The sequence below is a fragment of the Salmo salar genome, chromosome 15 (genome assembly GCF_965601325.2).
Source record: "Salmo salar chromosome 15, fSalSal1, whole genome shotgun sequence".
NCBI lineage: Eukaryota > Metazoa > Chordata > Actinopteri > Salmoniformes > Salmonidae > Salmo > Salmo salar.
Genome location: NC_138305.1, coordinates 55797895 through 55821099, shown reverse-complemented (window position 1 = coordinate 55821099; position 23205 = coordinate 55797895). Strand labels below are relative to the sequence as shown.

Sequence of the window (23205 nt, the reverse complement as noted above, 5' to 3'; positions counted from 1 at the left end):
ATTAAAAAAAAAACTTTTGCAAAGGCTAAGGTCTACAAATCCTAGTCCATTCTTTTCGTAACAGATTTTAGTTTTGGAAACAGAAAACTGTATTGAGATCAAATGTTTCATCGATGAGAAAAATTTGCTGAATTTCGGTCAAAGTACACCTCGTTCCATATTTTCCAACTGCCCGCCATCTCCCTACCATATTTGGTAGTGAGTGGAAACGCCAAGCGGATGCTTCACATTTTACATGCAGTGAAATATCTGTCTCTTTGTTCTATCTGTTATTAAGTGGTCCACCGACTGACGTAGATAGTTGTTTAGTTTAGTGTTAGCTATCTACAGACTGACAGAGCCAGGGCACGGTCTTGGCGTCTCTCTCTGCATGGTTTCTATGTAGTAATATGTGTGTGTAGGTAGGCAATCTGTTTGAGATTATTTGCGTTCCATCATGGAATTAATGTAACGTTAGCAAACTAATTTCGCGTGTATCCAAAGATTATGGATATACTGACAAGATACATGTCTATCCCCTAACAATGGGAGTCATTGACCACAAAGCGGCACGGCGGGCTGTTTAGCTTCCGCCTGTTATTTCTTTGGATTGGTGGATCTCATTATTGTAATACATTTTTGAATATTGAATGAGGGTTGTAGACGTCAACCGTCTGTATTCAATGGAGAGAGATGCTACGCTACTAGCCTCATGACATGAATAGCCACTATCTCACAATAGTGTACAGGTCAATGATGAACTCTTTCATGCAAGGACACTTGGTACTCCACAACTGTAGGGGGTGGTAAATTCAACAATTTATGTTTTCAACAAAGCGGTAGTCCAATAGTAAGAATTGTCCACAATGTTGTAGATAGACTTGATTTCTCGACATTATAATCGATAAAGATGAAATTGGTGAGTTGATCCAACATGAGGAGTATTTACAATTAACTGATATACTATCTTTTGTATGCTAATGCAGTTGATATGGCTACTTGGCTAGGCTAGCTGGTTAGCCAATTACCGGTAGCTCTTTTTGTTTGCCATGACTAGCATGTTAACGTTACCTTGCTAACAGTTAACGTACTGCAACTAGTTATCACACATTTGCACGTTTTTGAACACTGACAAGCCAGCAACCAATTATTGACAAGACCGTTTTTCTGTTGCATTTGCTATGCAAGTTGCTATTGTTGTTCTAGCTAACTTAGCTGTCATGCCTGTTGAGAGAACATGTGTGTGGCATCTCTTTCTTTCAGTACTGTCTGTCAGGTCACCCCACCCTGCCTTGCAATGTCCTCAAATTCAAATCCACCACCATCATGTTGGACTGTGGGCTGGACACTACCTCTGTCCTGCAGTTTCTACCACTGCCTCTGGTGCACAGGTGAGACTAAAGTGATGTTCACAACACAGGAGGCTGGTGGCACCTTCATTTGGGAGAATGGGCTTGTGCTAATGGCTGGAGCGGAATAAGTGGAATGGTATCAAACACATGGTTCCTATTCATGTCAGCTGTGGTTCACAACAGTGCTGCTGTACATCGGCCACAAAGCAGTTAGCATTGGGGTGGTCTCGCGTTGCATACCTCAAAAACCACGTTGTTGTCACGACTCCCATTTATGGACGCCTGGTTCTCAACGAGGCTAGCATTGAGGCTACATCTTCCCCCAAAAAAGAATCCCTTAGGTTAACATTACGAAGACATTTACCATTAAGACATATTTGCCCCTACATCTGCCGTACCGTGATGATAGAATACCCTCTCTCTCTCTTTTCCAGCCCAAGGCTTTCCAAGCTCCCTGGATGGGTGTCTAAAGATGGCACAATAAACCTTGAGAAGGTATGAGGTCACATTTTGTTTCATGTCTAATTCATCTACTATGGATTTATTCATAATTTGAGTTGACCAACATTCCTCCACACATGTTTACCTTCAGGAGCTGAAAGAGTGTGCAGGTCGCGTCTTTGTAGACTCACAGCCAGAGTTCTGTCTCCCTGAGGTAATGTAAACCTGGATATAATTCAGACCTTCAACCTGTAAATAAAATTATCCTGGGCACTTCATAATTCACTGTGGGTAACATCATCCCATGTTAATGTGGTAGTCTTACTTATCGTGTCCTTGTCCATCTTCCTCACTCAGAAAGAGCTGCTGGACCTGTCCACCATAGACGTCATCCTGATCTCCAACTACCATTGTATGATGGCCCTGCCTTACATCACCGAGCACACAGGCTTCACTGGGACTGTGTACGCCACAGAACCAACGCTGCAGATCGGCAGGTAGGGAGGGTGACTGCCGTGACTAGAATCATCTGTCACATTCTAGAATCACATTCTAGAATTGGCAACAATTTCAGAAAAATGGCAAATCACATTCTAGAATCACATTCTAGGATTGGCAACACAGGGAATGTAAAGACTTGTTGGCAACATTGCAGAAAAATGTAGTGATTCTAGAATGTGATTCTAGCAATTCACTTTTTAGAATCACATTCTAGAATCATTAGAATGGCAACATTCCAGAAAAAATGGCAAGGGGATGTTAGATATCACCAGCTGATTCTACCCATCTGCCCTCAGACTTCTAATGGAGGAGCTGGTAAACTTCATGGAGAGAGTTCCCAAGGCCCAGTCTGCTACCTGCTGGAAGTATAAGGAAATACAAAGGTATGGCTTGGTGACAGGCCTGACCAATGCCCTCCATGTATTAGTTTAGGATATGTCAATGAATGATATACATGTAATTCATAAACTGAGAGCACACTATTTTCATGAGAAAAAGCATCATATAGAGCAGGGGTATTCAACCGGGGGTCTGACAAGTAATCATGATTACTTGACAAGTAATTACATAATCTTCACAGCCCTAGTTAGGTGTGCTTGCTGAAGGTGAAGCACAATTCTAGATTTCTTGCATAGTCTTATTATTATTTATTATTATTATTATTCTATTTGCTCTAGCGCTTAAACGAATATAAGCTATCAACACCAAACCAATGTTGAGATGTTCAAAATGACTCTGCTTGTCAAAGGCTTTTTGATACTATTTATAATTTTTGCACTATAACCATTTAAAATGTGCATAAATTAACATGGGTTGGAATGAGAAGCATAGAAACACAGTGGGAGCTATTCAAAATGCTCCTACTCCTTAGCCAATTAAGCTACAAGATCAACTTTAAAACGTTCAGGCTATCCTAACTTAAAATTCTTATAAACTTTGATCAACTATAACAATATACATTTGCATTCATTGGGATAAAATAACTCGCCAACAGTAAAGATAAAACTCACCAGAAGCAGGCAGAACGAGGCAGGTGGAAAAGACGGGACAGGCAGAGTATTGACTGTATGCTAGTGTAACAGTTTTGCTTCCATCCCTCTCCTCGCCCCAACCTTAGCTCGAACCAGGAACCCTCTGAACACATCAACAACTGCCTCCCATGAAGCATCGTTACCTATCGCTCCACAAAAGCCCCGCGGCAGAGCAAGTGAAACAACTACTTCAAGGTCTCAGAGCAAGTGACGTCACCGATTGAAACGCTATTAGCGCGCACCCTGCTAACTAGCTAGGCATTTCACACCGGTTACACTCACACCCCTTTTGACCTCCCTTTTCCACAGCAACCAGTGATCCGGGTCAACAGCATCAATGTAACAGTATTGCTTCCGTCCCTCTCCTTGCACCTACCTGGGCTCGAACCAGGGACCCTCTGCACACATAGACGACAGTCACCCTTGAAGCATCGTTACACATCGCTCCGCTTTTGCAGAGCAAGGGGAAACAACTACTTCAAAGTCTCAGAGCAAGTGACGTCCGATTTGAAACGCTATTAGCACGCACCGCTAACTAGCTAGCCATTTCACACCGGTTACACTAGCAGGATAGGCCAATTCTTCAATCATCTTTGCTGGTAGCAATGTTGTGTTTCCTTAAGTGGATGAATTGGTCTAATTTAGCATGTATGGTAAAGCCTCAACTCTTAGCTACCTCTTCCAATTCAAATGAGCTTGAAAGATGTGAATAATGACCTTTTTTGTTTTGTGTGATACAGTGCCATCGATAAAAGGCAAAAATAGAGAAGCGTTCTAATTGAGCGGGGTGTCAAAGCGGACGATGTGCCAGCCCGGCTTCAGTTGAGTCGTTATAATTCAAAACGATGCATTCTAAAATAAATGACGTGCTCCCATTTGATGAGTTTAGCCATTACATTTTAAACCGTTCAAGCTAGACACCAAACCAACTTTCACATGTTCAGGCTATCCTATCCAATCAATTAGCCAGTCAGTCAGTCAACACATTTCTCCATCTAACTACTTTTCCAGCTATAACCAGTTCCTACCATTACTTAAGCAGTCACTACCACTACTGCAACTTATTTCAATATCATAAATACTTTTTTTAAAAGCTAGCAAGCACACACATTTTCTTCAGGAAAATGTACTTCTCTAGTTTGGAGTTACCTTTCTAGCTAACAGGCTATATTAGTTTACATTTCTTCTAATTATAATGTGGGGAGGTCAAAATAATGAAACTATCTACCAAATCTATTCATTTTAAAATGTGTTGATTACTTGTCCTTATTTGCTAATATGACGGGGGTCCCTGGGCAAGAAAAGATTAAAGAGCCCTGATATAGAGACTGAATGTCTGTTTAGGCTGCTCCCCGGCCCACTGAAGGATGCTGTTGAAGTGTCGACTTGGAAGAGATGCTACAGTATACAGGATGTCAACTCTGCTCTCAGCAAGGTGCAGCTCGTGGGCTACTCGCAGAAAGTGGTAAGAGATCTGTCTTGTGCACTATAATTCAAACACGCACACTAATTCACCTAATAACTTAAGCTAACTTTTATAATTTCTCTCTCCAGGAGCTGTTTGGTGCCGTGCAGGTCACACCCCTGAGCTCTGGTTACTCATTGGGTAGCTCTAACTGGATCATCCAATCACATTATGAGAAGGTTTCATATGTCTCTGGCTCCTCCCTCCTCACCACACACCCACAGCCCATGGATCAGAGCTCCCTAAAGAACAGTGACGTTCTGATTCTGACGGGCCTCACACAGATGCCAACCGCCAACCCAGATGGCATGCTAGGGGACTTCTGCAGTAACCTAGGTATGTGGTGTCCTGTTCCCAGATCTGTTTGTACTGTCTTGCCAACTCCTATGGTCATTGGCTGTCATCAGTGTCCATTGCTCCATCAACAGTACAATTACCTAATCTTTACTTTTAGACAGGTACACAGAAAGCTAACTACAGGTTGACCTATGATGTTGTCAGACCAAACTGTCTGTTGTGCTTGTAGCCATGACGATCCGTGCGGGTGGCAACGTGCTGGTGCCATGCTATTCCTCAGGGGTGATCTATGATCTCCTGGAGTGTCTTTACCAGTTCATAGAGAACGCCAATCTAGGCTCCACCCCCTTCTACTTCATCTCTCCCGTCGCCAACAGCTCTCTGGAGTTCTCACAGATCTTCGCAGAGTGGTGAGTTCCAGAGCCATAGAATTCACATTTTTCTAGCACATTCTTTCTATGACTAGTGCTTTTTGAGCTGTCTGTAGATTTCACTTTGTCATCTCTTTCTTGTAATTGAAAAAAATTATTTATAAAATTATAAAAATCTCAAGACAAACCTGTAAAAAAGGTTAACCTGGGTTAAATAAAAAAATGACTGTTGGTAGCAAACTTGCCTCTGGAGATGAGACTTTTCCCCTCTCCCTACACGTCCATCAGGCTTTGTCACAATAAGCAGTCCAAGGTCTACCTTCCAGAACCTCCTTTCCCTCACGCTGAGGTAAGGCTCTGTATTTAAATTAATTCATTTTAAAGAGAGTTGCTGCCATATGAAATTACATTGCACCATGCATTTCATTTGCATCTTTGACTTACTCAATCTATCATAACTTTATACATTTTATAATTTAGCTGTATGTTGGCCTATCTCTGACACTTGTGTCTATATATGTTTCAGCTGATTCAGACGAACAAGTTGAAGCACTACCCCAGTATCCATGGCGACTTCAGCAGTGAGTTCCGGCAACCGTGTGTGGTGTTCACCGGACACCCATCTCTTCGCTTCGGGGACGTGGTGCACTTCATGGAACTGTGGGGCAAATCTACCCTCAACACTATAATCTTCACTGGTGAGTACAACTGTACCAGAACATGGCAAGTTGCCAGCCATGGTACCCTGTCCCTAATCCTGTGCTCGCTAGCTAGTCTGTCACAAGAGACTTGACCTGTCCATAAGAAATATAATTAGTCGACTATATAAAACAAAACGCCAATTTCCTTGGTCCCAAGGTGCCTTTCGTTACAGTCTGTGCCTAAAATATGTGGTCTAATAAATTAACTGTTGAAATGGTTCTCTCACTTCCATAGAACCAGACTTCTCCTACCTGGATGCGTTAGCCCCGTACCAGCCCCTAGCCATGAAGTGTGTGTACTGCCCCATTGACACTCGCCTCAACTTCCACCAGGTCTCCAAGCTGCTCAAGGAGGTCCAGGTACTCAATTTACTCTATCTGGATTTTTTTATATTTTTTTAAGTGAATGAATATTTTGAGTTCAAAATGAAAGTGAAGAGATACTGAGTTTGTTCAAATCAACTACAATTATACATGTATAATGTACTTCTCTTTCCCTGTCTTTTTGTCATATCTTTCCTTTTTTTCATCTTGGACACGTTCTTCCTCTACCTTTTTGCACATAACCTCCCCTCCCAGCCTCTCCATGTGGTGTGTCCAGAGCAGTACACCCAGCCCCCACCAGCCCAGTCCCACCGCTCAGACTTGATGCTGGAGCTGCAGCCCCCTCCCATGCCCTATCGCCGCTGCTCTGTGCTGGGCCTGCCCTTCAGACGCCGCTGGGAACGCATCCAGCTGCTGCCAGAGGTAGGGCCTGTTGCAACACACTTGTCTGGCGTTTCTATACTCCTAAGTCTCGTTCATCACTCTGCTGTTTTGAAGAAGCCTGGAAATCAGGGCTAGCAATATATAAACCCCTTCTGGCTAAAAGTAGTGTGCACTATATGGAACATTAGGGTTTTGCTTAGGTTTTTCCTGACAGTCTCTAAACCCCTACCTCTCGTCCCTCTGTAGCTGGCCAAATCCCTAGTGCCCTCTGAGATCAAACCTGGCATCTCTGTAGCAACTGTGTCCGCAGTTCTGCAGTCCAAGGATAACAAGCATACGCTGCAGGTCAGTGTAGGTTTTGTGTGTGTGCGTAATTATGTGTTGAATAAGTAAATTGCCCAGAAAGGAAAATTCATTAGTATCAGTAGCAAAGCTGTGATGTATACACCACTAACTATCTTGTCTGCGTGCTACCAGCCGGTCCCCAAGCCCCCTCCGCTGCCCCCCAGCAAGAAGAGGAAGCGCGTAGTAGAGGAGCCCCCAGAAGTGCTGGCCCCCAAACCCCTGCTCAGTGGAGCTGTACCCCTGGAAGCCTTCTTAGCCATGCTACACAAGGTGAGAACAGGGGAGAACGACTGCCCCCTCTTATTGAAACCATGGAGGTTAAAGGCCGACCGCAGTACTGCAGTCATTGGTTGCAGAAAACAGGGCCCCCCATTATAGTGAATAGAAAAATGGCAATTTTCATGTAAATAAAGACATTTCAAAGACAATCACGGTACAAATAGTTGCTTCTAATACACCAGATGTATGTCCTTGAACTGATTATTTTAGAATCGAACACAGAAGTTATAAGGATAATTTAGTTGCTAATGGCAGCCTGCAGTACACTGGTCGGACTTCAACTTGAGTTGCTCAATGAGAGGGGGCAGCACTGCGCTAGCCTGCAACATCACTTCCTGGAATAGCTCAAACTGCGCATGTTATTTCTGCCATGAGATGCCATCTTAACCGATTAATTTGGCTTCGATGCGCAATTGAGTCTTCACATAAGAATAAATGTCACGTGATCAATGGCTGTGTCCATTTATTTATATATCTCATTGGGTGAGAGGGACACCTTCAAAGCGTTGAACACTGGTTACATATGTGTATGCCTTTCCCCCTATTCCTTTGGCATCAGCATATCTGAAGAGACAGGGTTCATGTAAACAGTATGGTGATAGTTCTCCCTCCAAGCTACCAATTGGCTCAGGAGAGCTTCTGCCTTACACTTCGGTTTCTTCATATATGCACCCATTTAGGCTCAGCGGCCTTTTTCCTTTCTCTTCCTTCCCAGCACGGTATCACGGAGGTCAAGGTAGAAGAGACAGCAGACGGCCACATTCTGCACCTGCAGGCCGAGGACACCCTGATCCAGCTGGAGGACGACGGGACACACATTGTGTGTGACGACAACGAGCCACTCCGCACCGCTCTCAGGGACCTGGTGCTGCGCTTCCTCATGAAATTCTGACCTTTACCCCCTGACTTCAACGGCACCGATTTTCCTCAATGCGCACGTTTGAGTGTTACATTGCAGTTGGCAACTGCAGACGGACTGTTCTACAAATTTGGCATTCTAAATGGCTACTTATTATAATTGGTAGATCAGTCCGTCTAGTCACCAACTGCTATGTAGTCAATCTCAAACATGCACTTTCTCTACTCCAATAGCTGGAAGTGGCTTTCTCGGCTTGTCTCCTCTGTTCAGCTGGTGATGTCATTGTTGTTTGTCTTGTATGTAAGCAGGTACCGTAGTACTTTTATAAAATAATCTTGTAATAAACTACATTAAGGAAAAAGTTAGTAACTTTTATTGATTCAGGAGAATCATCCCACACACAAAATGTCCAGGACCAATATTCAAATCCCTTCTGAAGGGTCCTGTATTCACTAGAAAATACACTGTTCATTTGAGTCTTTTCAGGGTAAAGTAACAAACAGTGAGAAGTCCATTGTTTATTGTCCTCTCTCCACCAAGGAGGAAGTGAAAATTCCTCTGGATTCCACAGGCGGGTGTGACAGTGCTTTACAGACGCTATTTGGGAGAATTCCTTATTTGATAATTGCAGTTCCTCAATACTGTCACTTGGAGGTCATGAAAACCAGATTGATCATGCTTAAAGAGTACAATACTAGAACAGGCTCCATTTAGTCAAAGTACCTCACTGCCAAATACTTTAAGACAGGACAGCTCAACCCTCCATTATGCATGGTTAGATTTCACAATTTACTAAATAATTGTTATTGCTTAAACTCCCATGACATGACCAAGTCCACATTTATTCAGTGAAGGGATCTGTAGTCAGGTTTTGGCTCGGGACTGGAGCAAGGCCAATTGGAACAGAAGAGTTTGTTAATTTTAGTTGTCAGGATTTTGATATTCCCCTAACAGGACTGAGCTGATAAACCTCAGTGTGGAAACAAACTATAGAACCAGCTTTTAGGTTACAAATACAGTTGAAGTTTACATACACCTTAGCCAAATACATTTAAACTCAGTTTTTCACGATTCCTGACATTTTATCCTGGTACAAATTCCCTGTCTTAGATCAGTTAGGATCACCACTTTATTTTCTTTCATCACATTCCCAGTGGGTCAGAAGTTTACATAAACAATTTAAAGGCAATGCTACCAAATAAGTGTAACTTGGGTCAAACATTTCAGGTAGCCTTCCACAAGCTTCCCACAGTAAGTTGGGTGAGTTTTGGCCCATTCCTCCTGACAGAGCTGGTGTAACTGAGTCAGGTTTGTAGCCCTCCTTACTCGCACATGCTTTTTCTGTTTTGCCCACAAATTCTCTATAGGATTGAGGTCAGGGCTTTGTGATGGCTACTCCAATACCTTGACTTTGTTGTCTTTAAGACCCATTTACGTCCAAGCTTTAACTTCCTGACTGATGTCTTGAGATGTTGCTTCACATTCCTCCCTCATGATGCCATCTATTTTGTGAAGTGCACCAGTCCCTCCTGCAGCAAAGCACCCCCACAACATTATGCTGCCACCCCCGTGCTTCACGGTTGGGATGGTGTTCTTCGGCTTGCAAGCCTCCCCCTTTTTCCTCCAAACATAATGATGGTCATTATGGCCAAACAGTTCTATTTTTGTTTCAACAGACCAGAGGACATTTCTCCAAAAAGTACGATCTATGTCCCCATGTGTAGTTGCAAACCGTAGTCTGGCTTTTTTATGGCGGTTTTGGAGCAGTGGCTTCTTCCTTGCTGAGCAGCCTTTCAGGTTATGTCGATATAGGACTCGTTTTACTGTGGATATAGATACTTTTGTACCTGTTTCCTCCAGCATCTTCACAATGTCCTTTGCTGTTGTTTTGGGATTGATTTGCACTTTTTGCACCAAAGTACGTTAATCTCAAGGAGACAGAACCCGTCTCCTCCCTGAGCAGTATGACGGCTGTGTGGTCCCATGGTGTTTATACTTGCGTACTATTGTTTGTACAGATGAACGTGGTACCTTCAGGTGTTGGAAATTGCTCCCAAGGATGAACCAGACTTCTGGAGGTCTACAATCTTTTTTCTGAGGTCTTGGCTGATTTCTTTTGATTTTCCCATGTGCAAGCAAAGAGGCACTGAGTTTGAAGGCAGGTCTTGAAATACATCCCCAAGTACACCTCCAATTGACTCAAATTGTCAATTAGCCTATCAGAAGCTTCTAAAGCCATGACATAATTTTCTGGAATATCCCAAGCTGTTTAAAAGTCAACTTCTGACCCACTGGAATTGTGATACAGTGAAATAATCTGTAAACAAATTGTTGGAGAAATGACTTGTGTCATGCACAAAGTAGATGTCCTAACCGACTTGCCAAAACTATAGTTTGTTGACAAGAAATTTGTGGAGTGGTTGAAAAATTTGTTTTAATGACTCCCAACCTAAGTATGTAAACTTCCGACTTCAACTGTATATTGAGAGAGCAGTTGGAGGGATAGGCTATATAGTCTCAAGTATTTCCCTTAGGCTAGATCCTGTTACAGGCAGGGCACAGAGATCCCTAAAGCAACAACCAGTGCCTCTGGCATCAAAATGATAAGCAATTGTTACAAGAGCAGTAGCCTGGTGTAAACCAAATACAAAATACTTTACCCATAGCCTGAAAGGCATCCGAGAGTGCAACATAATCCAAATCAGGAATTTCCAAGACACTGACCATTTGTGTTGTAAAATATTTAATTGATCAAATACATATCCTTTAAATGTAAAATATATTAAATATACAGTGTACTACATGAGCATTACATAATACATGTATGTAAGCAGCAGGTGGAAATGTTGATGTATTGATTATCAGGAAGTAGGGCCCTGTTCAAATACTTCAAAAAGTGTAACCTCCCTTACTTCCTTGACATGACTACTGAGTTGACAAATTAGACAAGACAAAAGCAAGCTACCCATCACATTACTTTCCCCTTATCTAATTAAAATGGATACCGGTAAGTGAACATCTTGAGGAAGAAAGAAAAGAGGAAGTGGATCATTGCATTTGAGCGGACCTACAAATGCTTCAGTGAAAATAAGCGTGAAATACTATATTTGAAAACTAAACATATACAGTGCCTTCAGAAAGTATTCATACCTCGACTTATTCCAAATGTTGTTACAGCCCGAATTCAAAATGAATTAGTTTTCCCCCCTTAACCATCTACACACAATACCACATAATGACAGTGAAAACGTTTAGAAATTGTAGCAAATGCATTGAATATGAAATACAGAAATCTCATTTACACATGTATTCACACCCCTGAGTCAATACCTCTTAGTATCATTTTTGCACACCTGGATTGTACAATAATCTTTTTTAAATTCTTCCAGCTCTGTCAAGTTGGTTGTTGATCATTACTTGACAGCCATTTTCAAGTCTTGCCATAGATTTTCAAGCCAATTTAAGTCAAAACTGTAAATAGGCCACACAGGAACATTCAATGTGGTCTTGGTAAGCAAATCCAGTGTATATTTGGCCTCGTGTTTTAGGTTACTGTCCTGCTGAAAGGTGAATTTGCCTCCCAGTGTCTGTTGGAAAGCAGACTAAACCAGCTTTTACTCTCAAATTTTGCATGTGCCTAGCTCTACTCTGTTTATTTTTCACCTTTAAAAGTCCCTAGTCCTTGAGGATGACAAGCATACCCATAACATGATGCAGAGACCACCATGCTTGAAAATATGAAGAGTGGTACTCAGTGATTTGTTGTGCTTGCCCGAAACATAACATTTTGTATTCAGGATATTTCTTGGCCACAGTTTTACTTTAGTGCCTTTTGCAAACAGGATGCATGTTTTGGAATATTTGTATTCTGTACAGGCTTCCTTTTCGCCATGGCATTTAGGTTAGTATTGTGGAGTAACGACAATGTTGTTGATCCATCCTCAGTAGCTGAATTAGGAAGGACCCTGTATCTTTGTAGTGACTGGGAGTATTGACATACCATCCAAAGTGTAATTAATAACATCACCATACTCAAAGGAATATTCAATGTCTCCATTGTCATTTTTTTACCCATCTACCAATAGGTACCCTTCTTTGCAAGGCATTGGAAACCCCCCCTGGCCACTGTGGTTGAATCTGTGTTTGAAATTCATTGTTTGACTGAGGGACCTTACAGATAATTGTGTGTTAGAAGTACAGAGATGAGGTAGTCATTCAACGATCATGTTAAACACTTATTACACACAGTGAGTCAATGCAACTGAATGTATTTAGGCTTACCATAACAAAGGGGTTGAATACTTATTGACTCAAGACATTTCAGCTTTTCATTTTTAATTATTTTGTAAAACTGTCTAAAAACATAATTCCACTTTGACATTATGGGGTATTGTGTGTAATCCAGTGACACAAAATCTCAATTTAATCCATTTTAAATTCAGGCTGTAACAACAAAATGTAGAAAAAGTCAAGGAGTGTGGATACTTTTCAGAAGGCACAGTACAGGCAGTGGGTTTTGGAGATATCATATGGGTGATGGTTTGACATCTCATATCCTAGTCACCTGAGGGCAGTTTGGTCTTCAGTTCTATAGTATCACACACACCTTCTTATAGGGCTTGTGGAAGGGACACTGGGGCTCAGCCACCACTTCAAATGCCCAATCCCAAATTAACCCTTAGCCCCTATCCGCCTAGGCTCTTGTGTAGATCTGAAATTACTGGACATGTAGCTTAGCGTTTAAGAGCATTGGGCCAGTAACCGAAAGGTCGCTTGTTTGAATCCCCGATTCAACTAGGTGAAAAATCTGTCGATGTGCCCTTGAGCAAGGTACTTCACCCTAATTGCTCCTGTAAGTCGCTGTGGATAAGAGTGTCTGCTAAATGACTATACATTCTAGTAGCTCCACCTTGCCAGTGTCTTTGGAGAACTTTCACTATGTGGCTTACAAGGTGGACCATCCCCTATATGGCTTACAAGTATATCTAACCAATTCTCTCAGATCTACACAAGTGCAGGGTTAACGGGCCTAAAAGTCAACCAGAGACTGGGCAATACAGTCAACCTCTAGCTTTCTCTGGACTGGACACCGACCGACGGGTTTGTCTACTTGGATTCCTTTTCGGCGTCCAGCAGTGCAGAGCGGATCCCCAGCTTCTGGAGCTCCTCTACCAGGTCTCCGTTCTGGTGCATCTGTAGGAAGATGTCACAGCCGCCCACAAACTCGCCATTTAAGAAAATCTGCGGGATTGTGGGCCAGTTGGAGAAGTCCTTCACTCCTGTAAGAGAGACAGAGTTCACGTGTAACTATTACCAATATCCATCCAACACTTCCATTATGTTTAAAGTAGAGGTCGACCGATTTCAAGTTTTCATAACAAATGGGTATTTTTGGACGTTACATTGCATTCCACGAGGAGACTGCGTGGCAGGCTGACCACCTCTTACGCAAGTGCCGCAAGGAGCCAAGGTAAGTTGCTAGCTAGCATTACACTTATCTTATTTAAAACAATCAATCTTCACATAATCACTAGTTAACTACACATGGTTGATGATATTACTAGTTTAACTAGCTTGTCCTGCGTTGCAAATAATCAATGCGGTGCCTGTTAATTTATCGAATCACAGCCTACTTTGCCAAACGGGTGATGATTTAACACGCGCATTCGCAAAAAAAGCACCGTCGTTGCACCAATGTACCTAACCATAAACATCAATGCCTTTCTTAAAATCAATACACAAGTATATTCTTTTAAACCTGCATATTTAGTTAAAAGGAATTCATGTTAGCAGGCAATATTAACTATGAAAATTGAGTTACTTCTCTTGCGTTCTGTGCAAGCAGAGTCAGGGTATATGCAGCAGTTTGGGCCGCCTGGCTCGTTGCGAACTGTGATAAGACCATTTCTTCCTAACAAAGGCTAATTAATTTGCCAGAATTCTTTACATAACATTGAAGGTTGTGCAATGTAACAGCAATATTTAGACTTATGGATGCCACCCGTTCGATAAAATACGGAACGGTTCTGTATTTCACTGAAAGAATAAATGTTTTGTTTTCGGAATGATAGTTTCCGGATTTTACCTTATTAATGACCTAAGGCTCATATTTATGTATTTATTATTATTAAGTTTATGATTAAATATTTGATAGAGCAGTCTGACTGAGTGGTGGTAGGCAGCAGCAGGCTCGTAAGCATTCATTCAAACAGCACTTACCTGCGCTTGCCAGCAGCTCTTCGCAATGCTTGAAGCACAGCGCTGTTTATTACTTCAACTCCCGAGATTAGGCTGGCAATACTATAGTGCCTATAAGAACATCCAATAGTCAAAGGTATATGAAATACAAATGGTAGAGAGAGAAATAGTCCTATAATAACTACAACCTGAAACTTCTTAACTGGGAATATGGAAGACTCATGTTAAAAGGAACCACCAGCTTTCATTTGTTCTCATGTTCTGAGCAAGGAACTAAAAATGTTAGCTTTTTTACATGGCACATATTGCACTTCTACTTTCTTCTCCAACACTGTGTTTTTACAATATTTAAACCAAATTGAACATGTTTCATTATTTATTTGAGACTAAATCGATTTTTATTTATGTATTATATTAAGTTACAACAATACTGAATGAACACTTATTGTAATTGTCATTATTACAAATACACATATATACATACATACATACATATATATATATATATATATATATATATATATATATATATAAAAAATTGGCAGATTAATCGGTTTCGGCTTTTTTTTGGGTCCTCCAATAATCGGTATCGGCTCTGAAAAATCATAATCTATCGACCTCTAGTTTAAATTTTCATATGTCACGTGCAGAAGTACACTGAAATCCCTTTCTTTCTAAACCCAACAATGCCGTAATCAATAATACTAAAAATAACAGACAAAAAGGTAGAACTAGAACACACAAGAAATAAAAATATGAACACAAGAACCAAGTAAGCTATATACAGGGTCAGTTCTAATACAATATTTACAATGTGCAGGGATACTGGAGCAATAGAGGTAGATATTTATAGGGGCATCAGGATATATGATAAACAGAGTAGCAGCCACATATATGATGATTGTATGTATGTGAGTGTGTGTGTGTGTAGAGTCAGTATAAATGTGTGTGCATGTTGTGTTTGAGCAAATGGAGTGTGTGTCGTTGTGTCAGTGTGCGCGAGTGTGTAGAGTTCTGTGCGTATGCATAGAGAGTGCAAAAAAGTGTCAACTGAGATAGTCTGTGCAGCCATTTTGATAGCTATTTAGCAGTCTTGTGACTTGGGGATAGAAGCTGTTCAGGAGCCAGTTGGTGTCAGACTTGATGCACCGGTACCTCTTGCTGTGCAGAAGCAGAGAATTGTCTATTGGGTGGCTGGAGTCTAACGATTTCCCGGGCCTTCCTTTCACACCGCCTGATTTAGAGGTCCTGGACGGCAGGGAGCTTGGCCCCAGTGATGTACTGGGCTGTCCACACCACCCTTTGTAGGGCCATGCGATCGAGGGCGGTGCTGTTGCCATGCGAAGCTGTGATGCAGCCAGTCAAGATGCTCTCAATGGTGCAGCTGCAGAACTTGGAAGATTTGAGGGCCCATGCCAAACCTTTCATGCCTTATTCACGACTGTGCACGTGTGTGGACTCCTTGGTCTTACTGACGTTGAGGGAGAGGTTGTGGTTGATGTGTGCCATAATCAGCCTTTTAAAGTAAAAGTATGATTACAGATGTCTGTGCTACAGGGTGGTAGTCATTGTGGCATGAAGCCTTAGTGTTCTTGGGAACAGGAATGATTGTGGTCTGCTTAAGATGTGGGGATTACAGAGATAAGGAGAGGTTGAAAATGACCGTAAATATGCCTGCCAGCTATTCTGCACATGCTCTGAGAACGCACCCTGGAATACCGTCCGGCCCCACAGTCTTGAGTGTTGACATGATTTAAGACCTTAGTCACGACGGCCTCAGAGTGAGATCAGCCTCTAGGTTGGTGGTGGCCTTCACGCACATCACAGTGTTATTGTCGAAGCATGAATAAAATGCATTCAGTTCGACTGGTAGAGGTATCGCTGGGCAGATCACAGCTGGGTCTTTCTTTGTAATCCGTAATAGACTGTACACCTGCCACATGCATCAGGGCCTTTATTCCTAGATTGTCCTTTTACTTGTTTGATGAGTCTGCGGAGGTCGTAGTGGGACGTCTTGTATTTGTTCCAGTCCTCAGCCGTAGCCTCAGAGTTGTTGTCTGCGATAGTCCTCCGTGTGGTAGCCCTGTCCTTTATTTTAGCGTCAACCTGTGTTAATCCAGGGCTTTTGATTGGGGAAGCAGCGAACCTTTCTTTTCTAATGAAAACAGTATTGTCCGGTTGAAATATTATTGAACATTTATGATAAAAAGATCCTAAGGTTTGATTATAAACATCGTTTGACATGTTTCTACGAACTTTGATGGAACTTTTTTGACTTTTCGTCTGAATGTTGTGAGAGCGCTTTGTGCCTTTGGATTACTGAACTAAAACGCACGAACAAAACGGAGGTATTTGGACATAGTGGGAATTTATTGAACATTTATTGTGTAGCATGGAGTCCTGGGAGAGCCAACAGATGAAGATCAAAGGTAAGTGATTAATTTAAATCGCTATTTCTGACTTTTGCGAGTCTTCTCCTTGGCTGGAAAATGTCTGTATGTTTTTTTTGTGGCTAGGCGCTGGCCTAACATAGTCGCATGGTGTGCTTTCGCCGTAAAGCCTTTTTGAAATCGGACACTGTGGTTGGATTAACAAGAAGTGTCTTTAAAATGGTGTATAATACTTGTATGCTTGAGGAATGTTAATTTTGAGATTTCTGTTGTTTGAATGTGGCGCCCTAGAATTTCACTGGCTGTTGTCGAGGTGGGACAATCCCAGAGAGGTTAACCTCGAAGGGACTCCTCCTCTCTTGCCTCTAACGCCGGCGTTTCCTCTTGGATACCCCGAAAATTAGGTCGGACTTACAGAGCGAGTAGTCGTGCTGCACTTCGCTCCGCAGGTAATATTAAATTTCATTACATTACAACAGTTTGATTTGTTTGATCTGAGCAATTTTTTAGCTAGCTACATAGCTGTCTTTGTATCAAGATAATTGTGTAGTTTAGAGTAATTATCGAGGTTAGCTAGCCAGCTATTTTCGTCCGCCGCCGTTCACCTAACATAGTCAACACTGCTAGCTAGCCAACTTCTACCGACTCGCAGCACTGTAGAAACTAATACATTACAACGGAACGATTTGATTAGTGTAGTGTTAGCGAGCTACATAGTTGTCTTTGCATCTAAGATAACTGTGTAGTTTAGAGTAATTATCGAGGTTAGCTAGCCAGCTATTTTCGTCCCGCGCGCCGCCCCAGCGCCCCCGCACTCCCCCCTGCTGCTGCCCTCCCGACAGCAGCCTGAGCCAACCGCGTGAGTGTAGGGCGCCGGCGCAGGGGGGGCGAGGGCAGCCAGCTTCGTCCCCCGCGACGCCACCAACCGCCAACATACCGACGGCGCTTGAGCGAAACCGGAACGTCTTGATTAGTGTTATGTTAGCTAGCTACTTAGTTGCCTTTGTATCATGATAAGGTGTAGTACTGAAACTATCGAGGTTACCTAGCCAGCTACACTTTCAAACAAAGTCAACAACGCAGCCACTGCTAGCTAGCCCATTTCACCAGCCAGCAGTACTGTATCATTTTAGTCAATAAGATTTTTGCAACGTAAGCTTAACTTTCTGAACATTCAAGACGTGTAGTCCACTTGTCATTCCAATCTCCTTTGCATTAGCGTAGCCTCTTCTGTAGCCTGTCAACTATGTGTCTGTCTATCCCTGTTCTCTCCCCTCTGCACAGGCCATACAAACGCTTCACACCGCGTGGCCGCTGCCACTAACCTGGTGGTCCCAGCGCGCACGACCCACGTGGAGTTCCAGGTCTCCGGCAGCCTCTGGAACTGCCAGTCTGCGGCCAACAAGGCAGAGTTCATCTCAGCCTATGCTACCCTCCAGTCCCTCGACTTCTTGGCGCTGACGGAAACATGGATTACCACAGATAACACTGCTACTCCTACTGCTCTCTCCTCGTCTGCCCACGTGTTCTCGCATACCCCGAGAGCATCTGGCCAGCGGGGTGGTGGCACTGGAATCCTCATCTCTCCCAAGTGGACATTCTCTCTTTCTCCCCTGACCCATCTGTCTATCGCCTCCTTTGAATTCCATGCTGTCACAGTTACCAGCCCTTTCAAGCTTAACATCCTTATAATTTATCGCCCTCCAGGTTCCCTTGGAGAGTTCATCAATGAGCTTGACGCCTTGATAAGCTCCTTTCCTGAGGATGGCTCACCTCTCACAGTTCTGGGTGTCTTTAACCTCCCCACGTCTACCTTTGACTCATTCCTCTCTGCCTCCTTCTTTCCACTCCTCTCCTCTTTTGACCTCACCCTCTCACCTTCCCCCCTACTCACAAGGCAGGCAATACGCTTGACCTCATCTTTACTAGATGCTGTTCTTCCACTAATCTCATTGCAACTCCCCTCCAAGTCTCCGACCACTACCTTGTATCCTTTTCCCTCTCGCTCTCATCCAACACTTCTCACTCTGCCCCTACTCGGATGGTATTGCGCCGTCGCAACCTTCGCTCTCTCTCTCCCGCTACTCTCTCCTCTTCCATCCTATCATCTCTTCCCTCTGATCAAACCTTCTCCAACCTATCTCCTGATTCTGCCTCCTCAACCCTCCTCTGCTCCCTTTCTGCATCCTTTGACTCTCTATGTCCCCTATCCTCCAGGCCGGCTCGGTCCTCCCCTCCTGCTCCGTGGCTCGACGACTCATTGCGAGCTCACAGAACAGGGCTCCGGGCAGCCGAGCGGAAATGGAGGAAAACTCGCCTCCCTGCAGACCTGGCATCCTTTCACTCCCTCCTCTCTACATTTTCCTCTTCTGTCTCTGCTGCTAAAGCCACTTTCTACCACTCTAAATTCCAAGCATCTGCCTCTAACCCTAGGAAGCTCTTCGCCACCTTCTCCTCCTCCCTCCTGAATCCTCCTCCCCCCCTCCCTCTCTGCGGATGACATCGTCAACCATTTTGAAAAGAAGGTCGACGACATCCGATCCTCGTTTGCTAAGTCAAACGACACCGCTGGTCCTGCTCACACTGCCCTACCCTGTGCTTTGACCTCTTTCTCCCCTTTCTCTCCAGATGAAATCTTGCGTCTTGTGACGGCCGGCCACCCAACAACCTGCCCGCTTGACCCTATCCCCTCCTCTCTTCTCCAGACCATTTCCGGAGACCTTCTCCCTTACCTCACCTCGCTCATCAACTCATCCTTGACCGCTGGCTACGTCCCTTCCGTCTTCAAGAGAGCGAGAGTTGCACCCCTTCTGAAAAAACCTACACTCGATCCCTCCGATGTCAACTACAGACCAGTATCCCTTCTTTCTTTTCTCTTCAAAACTCTTGAACGTGCCGTCCTTGGCCAGCTCTCCTGCTATCTCTCTCAGAATGACCTTCATCCAAATCAGTCAGGTTTCAAGACTGGTCATTCAACTGAGACTGCTCTTCTCTGTGTCACGGAGGCTCTCCGCACTGCTAAAGCTAACTCTCTCTCTCCTCTGCTCTCATCCTTCTAGACCTATCTGCTGCCTTTGATACTGTGAACCATCAGATCCTCCTCTCCACCCTCTCCGAGTTGGGCATCTCCGGCGCGGCTCACGCTTGGATTGCGTCCTACCTGACAGGTCGCTCCTACCAGGTGGCGTGGCGAGAATCTGTCTCCGCACCACGTGCTCTCACCACTGGTGTCCCCCAGGGCTCTGTTCTAGGCCCTCTCCTATTCTCGCTATACACCAAGTCACTTGGCTCTGTCATATCCTCACATGGCCTCTCCTATCATTGCTATGCAGACGACACACAATTAATCTTCTCCTTTCCCCCTTCTGATAACCAGGTGGCGAATCGCATCTCTGCATGTCTGGCAGACATATCAGTGTGGATGACGGATCACCACCTCAAGCTGAACCTCGGCAAGACGGAGCTGCTCTTCCTCCCGGGGAAGGACTGCCCGTTCCATGATCTCGCCATCACGGTTGACAACTCCATTGTGTCCTCCTCCCAGAGTGCTAAGAACCTTGGCGTGACCCTGGAGAACACCCTGTCGTTCTCCACTAACATCAAGGCGGTGACCCGATCCTGTAGGTTCATGCTCTACAAAATTCGCAGAGCACGACCCTGCCTCACACAGGAAGCGGCGCAGGTCCTAATCCAGGCACTTGTCATCTCCCGTCTGGATTACTGCAACTCGCTGTTGGCTGGGCTCCCTGCCTGTGCCATTAAACCCCTACAACTCATCCAGAACGCCGCAGCCCGTCTGGTGTTCAAGTTCTCTCACGTCACCCCGCTCCTCCGCTCTCTCCACTGGCTTCCAGTTGAAGCTCGCATCCGCTACAAGACCATGGTGCTTGCCTACGGAGCTGTGAGGGGAACGGCACCTCCGTACCTTCAGGCTCTGATCAGGCCCTACACCCAAACAAGGGCACTGCGTTCATCCACCTCTGGCCTGCTGGCCCCCCTACCTCTGAGGAAGTACAGTTCCCGCTCAGCCCAGTCAAAACTGTTCGCTGCTCTGGCACCCCTATGGTGGAACAAGCTCCCTCACGACGCCAGGACAGCGGAGTCAATCACCACCTTCCGGAGACACCTGAAACACCACCTCTTTAAGGAATACCTAGGATAGGATAAAGTAATCCTTCTACCCCCCCCCCCCCCCCCAAAAAAAAGATATAGATGTACTATTGTAAAGTGGTTGTTCCACTGGATATCATAAGGTGAATGCACCAATTTGTAAGTCGCTCTGGATAAGAGCGTCTGCTAAATGACTTAAATGTAAATGAAGTAAGAATTGAGTTAAGTAACAGCCGATCTGATGTTCAAAAGTTATTGTCGGTTATAAGAAATGATAGCGGATACATTGCGTGAAAATAAAGTATCAATAAATGGCAAAATAATCACTAATTAGCAAAGTTGGGTCGGAGCTCGCAAAACGGCTGCTCTACAGTATGGCACCATCTTAACACGGAACCCAAACCGGCTGCGAGCGTGCGCCATCATACATTAATTTATTTTGTCCTCCTACACCAAACGCGATCACAACATGCAGGTTAAAATATCAAAACAAACTCTGAACCAATTACATTAAATTTGGGAACAGGTCGAAAAGCATTAAACATTTATGGCAATTTAGCTAGTTAGCTTGCACTTGCTAGATAAATTTGTCCTATTTAGCTAGCTTACTGTTGCTAGCTAATTTGTCCTGGGATATAAACATTGAGTTATTTTACCTGAAATGCACAAGGTCCTCCACTCCGACAATTAATCCACACATAAACACGGTCAACCGAATCGTTTCTAGTCATCTCTCCTCCTTCCAGGCTTTTCATCTTTGAACTTATATGGTGATTGGCATCTAAACTTTCATAGTATTACTACACCGACCAGCAACACAGTTCATCTTTCAATCACCCACTTGGGTATAACCAATGAGGAGATGGCACGTGGGTACCTGCTTCTATAAACCAATGAGGAGATGGGAGAGGCAGGACTTGCAGCGTGATTTGCGTCAGAAATAGAAAGGACTTCTATTTTAGCACTTGGTAATGCAATAATTTAATAACATAGATTTCTAAATTTATTTTGTAACGCTCGCGTGGTCAGCCTATTAGTATTATGTCCCAATTTCAGCAGTGTGCTGGTGTTGCAAGATGAATCTACCACAACTGACACAATTCTGACACACTTATGTTGGAAGTAGGCATTTCCCTATGTTCAGGCTGCTACACAATGTCTCTCCTAGACCCATTGAATAGCAACAGCCATGGTAAAAATGAAGGATACTACCTAGTCACAGAAATTGCGAATACAAGCCAAATAAATGTCATTGCATAAGTCGTCTTAACGTTGACATGAACCACGCCCTCTTTGACCTGCTGCAGAACACAGATAAAACTTTGAACCTAATATAGCATTTTAAAAGGCGCACAACTACTTTTGGACAGGGTAATGTACCATACATACAGCCAGCCACATATAGAGATTAGTAATTTTACTGAAACAATTTCTATTAAAAAATTCAAATATATCAAGGCTTGAAAAAAAAAAAGTAGGCTAGTACTGTAGGATAGGAAGTAAAAAGTGACAGTAGCTATAGCTTACGTTATAGCTGTAACGGTAGCTAGCTGTACTGACCTTGTCTGAGATCCTGGTCATCCAACACGTTATATGCAGCATATTCATTCACACCATGCATCCTCAAGATCTGAACCACGGCATTACTGAAGCCACACATCGGCTGGGCAGGCGTCCCTTTCATAAACACCACCACCTTGTCTTTTTTCACCATATCGCCAAGATCTGTCTGTAAGGGCGCCGAACACATGAACCGGGCCGAAGACTTCAATGTTGGCAACGACACATTTTGTCCATCAACTTTCCTCGGTAGATAGACCGACGAACTCAACCGAAAACAGCGAACAGTTAACCGAATTAGGTTGTTCATGGTTTTCGTTAGACTTTAGAAAAATATTGTGTTAAATTACAGACAGCAACACAGTTGAGCCAAAGACAGTACAAACTCTATGGTAGTTCAGTTCAGACGCAAACATCCACCTCGATATGCCAAGATGGAAGCAACTACATCTGAACGTTGATTGGACAGCATAAATTCCGGCACGTTTGCCATTGGTTCACGTAAACGGCAATAACAATCGTTACACAGCGTGGGTGAAGAAATAACTTACGAAAACATTTTATTTAATAATACTTATAGTCCTAGATAATATATATATATTTAAAACAGAATCGTCT

The 23205-nt window shown here is 43.6% G+C and overlaps 2 protein-coding genes across 3 annotated transcripts; one reads left to right on the top strand and one right to left on the bottom strand.

Moving 5' to 3' along the window:
* Positions 1-273: 273 nt before the first annotated feature.
* ints9 (integrator complex subunit 9) lies at positions 274-8690 on the top strand. 2 transcript variants are annotated; one of them, XM_014144866.3, is made up of 16 exons: positions 274-401; positions 1243-1370; positions 1766-1826; positions 1924-1986; positions 2130-2269; positions 2570-2656; positions 4649-4769; positions 4859-5105; positions 5296-5476; positions 5726-5786; positions 5964-6135; positions 6374-6498; positions 6718-6885; positions 7093-7191; positions 7324-7461; positions 8186-8690. In XM_014144866.3, exons 2-16 carry the CDS (start codon positions 1306-1308, stop codon positions 8360-8362), a joined length of 1905 nt encoding a protein of 634 aa, XP_014000341.1. In that variant the 5' UTR covers positions 274-401; positions 1243-1305; the 3' UTR covers positions 8363-8690. The 2 variants fall into 2 exon arrangements, with proteins under 2 accessions (XP_014000341.1, XP_014000340.1); XM_014144865.1 differs by lacking the exon at positions 274-401 and adding an exon at positions 410-898.
* Positions 8691-11055: 2365 nt separating this feature from the next.
* Positions 11056-23031, bottom strand: LOC106571612 (glutaredoxin-related protein 5, mitochondrial). Its single transcript, XM_014144873.3, has 2 exons — positions 22588-23031; positions 11056-13608 (listed from the first exon to the last, which is right to left on the bottom strand). Exons 1-2 carry the CDS (start codon positions 22895-22897, stop codon positions 13436-13438), a joined length of 483 nt encoding a protein of 160 aa, XP_014000348.1. The 5' UTR covers positions 22898-23031; the 3' UTR covers positions 11056-13435.
* Positions 23032-23205: the final 174 nt, after the last annotated feature.

Excerpts from the sequence above, each read along its gene's own strand:
- ints9 (XM_014144865.1), top strand. Across the intron at positions 1,371-1,765 it reads CCACTGCCTCTGGTGCACAG|CCCAAGGCTTTCCAAGCTCC; the intron begins GTGAGACTAAAG and ends TCTCTTTTCCAG. Across the intron at positions 2,657-4,648 it reads AAGTATAAGGAAATACAAAG|GCTGCTCCCCGGCCCACTGA; the intron begins GTATGGCTTGGT and ends ATGTCTGTTTAG.
- LOC106571612 (XM_014144873.3), bottom strand. The coding sequence starts at position 22,897 with ATGAACAACCTAATTCGGTTAACTGTTCGCTGTTTTCGGTTGAGTTCG. Across the intron at positions 13,609-22,587 it reads TGACCAGGATCTCAGACAAG|GAGTGAAGGACTTCTCCAAC; the intron begins GTCAGTACAGCT and ends TCTCTCTTACAG.